At 42.6% G+C, this 7994-nt stretch overlaps 1 protein-coding gene across 1 annotated transcript in view; it reads right to left on the bottom strand.

Annotated features, from left to right (window-relative positions):
• Positions 1-4258: 4258 nt before the first annotated feature.
• LOC119300096 (UDP-glycosyltransferase 83A1-like) overlaps positions 4259-7994 on the bottom strand; it is a 39197-nt gene continuing 35461 nt past the window's right edge. The window contains exons 5-6 of the mRNA XM_037577162.1: positions 4681-5222; positions 4259-4603 (exon numbers count right to left, since the gene is read on the bottom strand). Of these exons, the coding sequence (XP_037433059.1) occupies positions 4259-4603; positions 4681-5222 (887 nt within the window). The remainder of the gene's footprint in view (positions 4604-4680; positions 5223-7994) is intronic.

Below are 7994 nucleotides of genomic sequence, written 5' to 3'. Positions count from 1 at the left end.
AGAGAGAGTCAAGAGGCAACAACGGCGGCGGCGGGTCACGGGAACAGCAGCGGCGGTGACGCCCGACAAACCTGCATCGCCCCCCTCCCTCCCCTCCACTGGTCAACAAACCTCTTTGACCCAGTCCACGTCAGCAAACCACCTGAGAAACCCACTAACAACGATTTTCAAACGGTATTGGTTAGATTAGGGGGTTAAGTGAACCAAAAGAAAGATGAGGGGGTTATGCGAACAACCCACTTTCTTCAAGGGAGTAAAATGGACTTTTTCCAAAAAATTACGAAAAAAATGTGTTTTCTGTTTTTTTTCTTTCGCGAGAGTCATGGTTTTGTTTCTCCGAGAGGCACGGGTGTGCTTTCACGAGAGTCACGGCCGCGCCTCTCAGAAACAAAAAAACGCGTTTTCTATTTTTTTTTCTTTCGCGAGAGTCACGGTTTTGCTTCCGCGAGAAGCATAGTTGTGCTTTCGTGAGAGTCACGACTGTGCCTCTCGAAAAGGAAAAAAAACGTGTTTTCTGTTTTTTCTTTATTTCACGAGAGTCATGGTTTTGCTTCCGCGAGAGGCATGATTGTGTTTTCATGAGAGTCACGGCCGTGCCTCTCGGAAAGGAAAAAAACATGTTTTCTGTTTTTTTTTCTTTCACAAGAGTCACGGTTTTGCTTACACGAGAGTCACGGCCGTGCCTCCTCGGAAATGAATAAAAACGCGTTTTCTCTTTTTTTTTCTTCTTCCGCGAGAGACACGGTTGTGATTTCGTGAAAGGCACGGGCGTGCCTCTTTCGGAAAGGAAAAAAACCCGTGATCCCGCCTCGGTTTTTTCATCCAGGTTTTTTCATGAAAAAAAATTCGTCAAAATCTATCAACATGGGATCTAGTTTTGAAGATCTCAACGTGAGGAATCCAACGGTGAAAGGGGTTCGAGATTTGAACCCATTGTTTAAGAGATAAAACGTTTGAATAAACGAATCTACGAAAAAAGAGAAAACTTCCTGATTGCAATAAGTGGCGCGCTGCATGTGCGTCACTTGCCGCAACCAAGAAAAATGAAGTGATCTTTACACCAAGTACTCCTCAATTAGTGACCGACTACTCCTTGCCACAGAGATTGACCTGCAGGTGCCAGCAAGACAATCTTTTTATCCCCCTTCCACAGAGATTGACCTGCAGGTGCAATCTGTGCTGCACGATGCTCCATTTCGGTTGGGAAAATAAGTTATGTGGAACACACAGGTTGTAAGTAGTAGGTGGTGGTACTAGAGACCATCTCCTTCTAAATGACGGGCGCAGCGGAGAGTGGCGTCGCCTGCAAGCCCAGTAACCACGTGGTCTCTTCAAGTTCATATCACGCAGAAGTCATGCGTGTTTATTTCCTCTAATTTTCAAAATAACTATAAATATGCATATTATGAAAAAAAATGGTTCACTGTTTTTAAAGTGTTCAACACACATTAAAAAAATGTAAATGCAGTGTCTGCTCAACTTTTGAAAAGAAAAATCTACCATTTCAAAAAATGTAGAAACATTTCAAAAAAATCAGGTGTTTTAGAAAAAATTTATGTTACATTTAAAAAATATTATACAATGTAAAAAAATGGTCCCTACCATTCAAAAAAATATGCAGGCTCCATTTAGAAAATTTATCATTCATTTCGAACAAAATGTTTGTGAATGAAAAAACAATATATCCCATGTTAAAAAACACATAATTCAAGAAAACAAATCGCATTATACAAACAAATTGTTTCAACATGCATTGGAAAAATATTTAACACATATTCGTAAAATATTCAAAAACAAGTAGTAAAAAATTAAATCATGTATTAAAAATATTAAATGTATATAAAAAATGTTTTAGATGTATACGAAAAATGTACAATGTATATGAGAAAACTAGACAACAAAACATATATTTACAAAAAATGTTAGTCATGTATTTGAAAGTGTTAAATGTATACAAAACTATACAATGTGTATGAAAAATTTAGAAATCTGTTACAAAAAGGAAAACGAAAAGGAAAAAATGGTGAAAAGCAAATAAAGAAACGAAGAAAATCGATAAAGAAACAAAGAAAACCGAAGAAAAGATAAAAGAGAAAAAACGATACAAAAGGCACCTCAACATGTCCCTTACCGGGCCGGCCCACAGGTAGCGAGCGGTGTCGATGCCAGAGGCGTGACACATTAGGAGGGCAACGTATAGGTCTTGCGCTAAATAACTACAAAAATTATATACTCTATTCGTTTGGGCCTTTTTCTTTAGCTGGATCCAACCTACTCAATTTTAGTTTTGCCCCTGTTCCATTAAATGGTTGTTCACTTTTGCCTTCCACACCATTTCTATCATGTCCAAGCCATTTAGCAAATGCCCCTGGCTAAGGCAAATGATTTTATGTGGTTATGTCTTTACGTTGCAGGTATTACAATGCAGTTCCTATGCACAAAACGATTATTTTGGAAACTGGTTGCCTGTACATGCATAACCACTTATCTACTAATGGTGTTATGGACAGGTCGGACTTGCTTTATTTCAAGAAGGCGAATGGGGTCTTTGACTTGTTCCAGTATTTCAAAATGGACCCACACTGTCAAGGAAGCCCATTTGCCACCTACTGCTCTCGCCACCGCAAAGGTGCGCCGCTAGGCAAAACCAGCACAACGCCGCCGGTGGTAGGAGGTCTTCTCATGGTTTCGTGCCTTGTGGGGTGGCCTGGTATGACGGGAGGATCAACTGTTGTGCATGCTGGCGCAAGACCTGCAAGTGGACGACCAAGCAGCATTCGCATTGGATGTTCAAGATTTGACGCGGTTGTGCGGTGTTGCTGCAGGTTCGCGCGTTAGCGGCGGTTCTAGGCTAGCCGCTAAGATCCCGTGACTTGGTAACCTTCGGCGGCAACTCGTCCTGGCCTAATCATCATAGGAGGGCGCGGAGACATGACCATGGGCGGTAACAGACTTTAGGAAGTCGTTGTGTCTTGGTCGGGGCGACTAGGGCGGCAGCGTTGCCCCAGTTTAGGAATAATATCCTCCCTGTCATTTCCTCGTTTCAGCAATGCGCTTAGCGTCGGTGGAGGGCGGGTAGAGGTGTTTCTTCGGCTTATCTTCCTGGATACGGACGGTTTTGATCTCTCGTGGATCCGTATGGATTCGGCCGACACTTGTGGTCTTTGGAGTACTTGCAGGCTCTTTTGGGTGTTTTCTTCTCCGGGGTGGCAATTTTCTACGCACATCACAGTCGCCAACGTCTTCTGGTCTACATCAATGACTTTTCAGCCACTGCTTCTACAAGCTCCTTGTTTCAAACAAAGTTGCTCCGTCGAGATGAAGGCCTAGAGGCAGCAACAAGGTTTGCTCATGACGCGTTGTCGATGGTTACAAGAGGAAGAAGACTTTGACAACCATGCATAAAATATGGCCTTAGGACTTCCCAAAAAGGCCATGAATAGATTATAGCTTAATGAAGAGCGGCTATTTGGCTCCTCAGCTCATCTACTCCCACCATGAACAGTAAAATCAGAATAAATACTAGAAAAATTCAAAACAAAATCCAAATGTTTGTTGCATGAAAGAAAGATGCTTCAGTGCGTAAGCTCCGTGCCAAATTTCAGCTAGTTTGAACATCTGAGTCTCTCTCGGCAAAAAAGAGAAATTTAGGGTCTATGCAACAATTTACTGGTTGGACCCTTTTTTTGTGAGAGCTACTCAGATGTCCGAACAAGCTGAAAGTTGGCATGGCCCTCACCCACTGAAAAAGCTTCCATACAAAAATAATTTGGATTTTTTAAAAAAATTTAAAGTTTACTGTTCACTGGATGCAGATGAGCCCAGACTTAGAAATGGATTGCGCATAATCTTGCTAAATGTGGTTATAGAATTAAAACTAATTTCCGTTAGTTGGGAGTGTACCATCCCGCGTCACAGCTGGTGTTGTTGAGGATTGTAGAATCTCAGATGCTTACATATATGCATATACACTTACCCCGCCTCATTCCTTTCATGCTGATTTTGGGCTTCATAACCTACTTTGTACTGCAAATTGTTCGTACAGTTAGCAGGTTAAAATCGTTCAAAAATTTCCTTACAGATTAAGATGTGTACGCTAAGGAACCACGTGCATACTTTGTTTGGTGAGCAATCATAATCTGGGGAGTACGCAAGGGAAGCACGCCAGAAAGCGTGCACGACATAAAAAAGAGAAAAGAAAGAGTCGAAAAATGTTTCTTCGGCCGTCTCAGACAGTAACGAGTGAAATGCAGCTAGCTCACTCGTTTAGGAGGGTAACAAATCTCTGGAAATTCTCATACGAGGACCCGCCCTCGCCGATGCTCATACGAGCCGCATCCCTGAGCATCCCTACCCTCTCCGCGATTCCCTCGTCGCTGATGACCTGCTCAAGTTTGCTCTTCACCTCCTCCTTCGTCACGACTCCATCTCCGAGCGTCACGGCCAAGCCGGTCCTCCAGATGTCGCAGATGTAGCTCCGGTTCGTGAACTGGTCGGCGAAGTAGGGCCAGCACAGGATCGGCACGCCGTTCCTCACCGCCTCCGTCGTCGAGTTCCACCCGCAGTGCGACACGAAGCACGCCACCGCGGGATGCGCCAGAACCTGCATGTTGACATGGATGAGAACCTGGAGCTTGCAATGAGCGCTGACAGACGCACATTTCTTGGTAATGTACGCACCTGCTGCTGGGGGCACCAGCTGACGATCATGCCCTTGCCGGCGACGCGGCTCTGGAACTCGTCGAACCATGCCTTGCCGAGGCCGTCGGAGGTGAAGTCCGGGCGCACCACCCACAGGAACGGCCGGCCGGTGAGCTCCAGCCCCTCGGCGAGCTCTCTGAACTGCCGCGGGTCGAAGATGGTGAAGCTGCCGAACGCCACGTACACGACGGAGCCTTCGGACTGCGAGCCGAGCCACTCCAAGCAGCTGATGTCTTCCGGCCAGAACTGCCCGACAGGCTTCCGGAGCTCCTGGTCGGCAAACAGCGGGCCGATGGGCAATATCTCCGGGAACATTTCAAACGTCGTTGTCTCGGCGTCGTGGAACGAGTTGCACACGACGATCTCGGCGAGGTTGGTCGCTTGGGCGTTGTCGGTGACCACGAGCTTGAAGATCAGCTGCTGCCCCTCGGTTGGACCGTCGATGTACCACGGCAGGCGCGACATGCAGATCGTCGGCATCTTGGGGGCGATCTCATATATTCCCTCCTGCTTTGCCACGCCTGCAATGCACTTATTTGTCATCATGTGTGCTTCAAGGGAAAATCGCAAAGCTGATTGATATGCAATCTGCAGAGACGATGCACATATGACTTCTGCTGCAGAGTTATATTGTTATCGTTGGTGGTTAGTTTGATATGTCATATCAAGACAAATATCTGATTTAAAGTGAAATTTCCTCTGATTTTAGCTATATGCAAGTCACCTGAATTTTCAATTTGGGTCAGTCACTTTGTTGGCATACTACCTGTGCCATTAACTTATTCCTTCTTAGGAAACTTCCTTTGGCAAAAACATTGACCGTTAGATGCTTATTATTGAATATTATAACATAGTGCAAATTTCGTGTAAATTTTGTGCAAATTTGGTCATTGTTTGTTTTAGTTTGTTATTTTATTTTTCCTTAAAGGGTAATACCATGCCACTAATTCATTCTTCCCTATATAACTTATTTTTTATTTTGTTTTATTTTCTTAGTATTAGTGTAAGGGAAAAAAGAATGCTAAAAAAGAAGAAGAAGAAGAAGAAGAAGAAAGTGCCTTTGGATCTAGATCGGGTGGTGGAGAGTGGTGGAGAAAATTTGACTGAACACCCAAGAAATAAGCACCTATCAAATAATAGCTCCCATAACATGGATATATATTCACTCAATTTTTATGCAATGTGTGTCCGATTCATACCGATGTGTTAAAATTGCACTACGATACCCTTATTTTTGCACGTTAGGAAACAATGCAATTTCTATACCAATCATGTGCAAATTTTTTTGTCATTTTTTGTTTTATTTGTTTTTACATTTTATTTCTTCTTTTGTGCAATGCAATATCATGCCGCTAACCATGGCCAACCCTTCCAACCCAAGTTTTCATAAGGTCTTTTCCACCATAGTCACCCCAGGCAATCTCGTCGACAGCTAGAGGAATGGGGATCCATCCCTTCCATTTTTCTTATCTTTATAAGGGTTTTGGTTTTCTAGCAGCATCGGGGAGGTGCTGGCGGTGACAACGTATTGGAATGAGATCTCTCCGCCATTTCCCTACACCGGCGACGTCTAATCCTACACCAACCATGGTGTTGTCAAATATGCTGGCTCTCTTCGGATCTTTAGATCTTGGCAACTAGTGTAGCAATCTAGGAATGTTGTTGGTTGGATCATAGTGCGCCGACTTCGATATCTTCTTTCAATTTGTTAAGCAACATGATCTGGTTTCTTGAACCCTCTTGACAGGTGGAGAAGGAGTGTAAGCATGTGTTTGTGTGGTCTGATGCCCCAATCGATGTGTGTTCAACAGTTTTTAGATCTCGTTTCAAGCGGTGAGTAGCTATTTCGGTCTTCAAAGCATGGTATGATGAGGCCGTTTGCAGGTGTCCCTTTTCTTTACCATCGGTTCAATACAATTTTGAATTTTTGATGGGTGGTGTATAATCCAAGAAAGAAGATGAAGAGTATGACTATCAATGTAATTTTATTTTTTACTGGTTGTTTTGTGTCTAGTTGTCTTTCCATTGAGCTGACAACTTTTTTTTGACAATTATCAGACCTAAGATGCCGTTTAGTGTCTTTTTCTCAAATAATTTTTTTTGCCAAAATATTTTTTTGTTTTAAGTACTCCTTTCGTTTTAAAATTTCTGAAGTTTTAGATTTGTCCTAAACTAAACCTATTTAAGTTCGACCAAATATATGAAAAAAATACCAACTTCTACAACAGAAAATTAGTTTCATTGGATTTAGCATAATATATATTTTAAACTATATATGTTCCATGTATTATATATTTGGAAAGTTTTCACCAAACTTGGTCGAATTTTACGAAAGTTTGACTTGGCACAAATGTAGAACTTTTAATATTTTGAAACGGAGGAATATGTATATAATAAATAATCGAAACTTTTATTTTATGATATATAAATATAAACAATGGAAACTAGGCAGTAGAAGGATAGATATTTGGTACCCTTGTCATCGATGAAGCCATCCTCTATCATCTTGGGAATGCTGGACCACATCTTGAAACATGAATATTGGATTGATAATATGAGAATCAAAACGGAGAATGTCATAGTTGTAAATGTGGAGCGGCCGCTCTACATTGGCATGAATGCACGCACTTGCCGCTCTGCGCGAACGCGCGTGGGTGAGGGAGGGTTTCGTGTGGACTAGGATGGTCAGAAGCGGGCGTGGGTGTTGTCCGGACGCCCGCAAAGCCCGCACGTTTGTCTTTGGTTTACGGGGAAAAGTGCGTCCGGACCACCATGCGGACCGATACAAGCTCGCGTTGGTTCGCACAACAAGTCCGAACCACACGGTCCACACGGTTGCGCCCGGCTTGAGCGTCAACGTTGGAAATGCCATAACGTATTTTGTATTCCAAACGGTTCGTACAGTTAGCAGGTTAAAATCGTTCGGATTTTTCTTCTTCTACAGATTAAGAAGTGTACGCTAGGGAACCACTATACTTGGTGAGCCATCATAATCTGGGAAGATATATACGCAAGGGAAACGCGTCAGAAAGCGTGCACAATGTATAACAAATAAAAAGAGAAATACGAAAAATGTTTCTCAGTATACAGTAAAATGAGCTCACTCGTTCAGGAGGGTAACAAATCTCTGGAAATTCTTATAAAAAGAGAAACACGAAAAATGTTTTTCCATACACCTTTTTGCAATTCATTGATGTATGTATATATGGATGTCGTATGTATATGTATATATGCAGATGTATGTATGATCCATGGATATGTATGCATTGATGTATGATTTTTTTTCATAGAAT

This window comes from Triticum dicoccoides, chromosome 5A (assembly GCF_002162155.2).
Source record: "Triticum dicoccoides isolate Atlit2015 ecotype Zavitan chromosome 5A, WEW_v2.0, whole genome shotgun sequence".
Taxonomy (NCBI): Eukaryota; Viridiplantae; Streptophyta; class Magnoliopsida; order Poales; family Poaceae; genus Triticum; species Triticum dicoccoides.
This window is presented reverse-complemented; position numbering and strand designations above follow the sequence as displayed.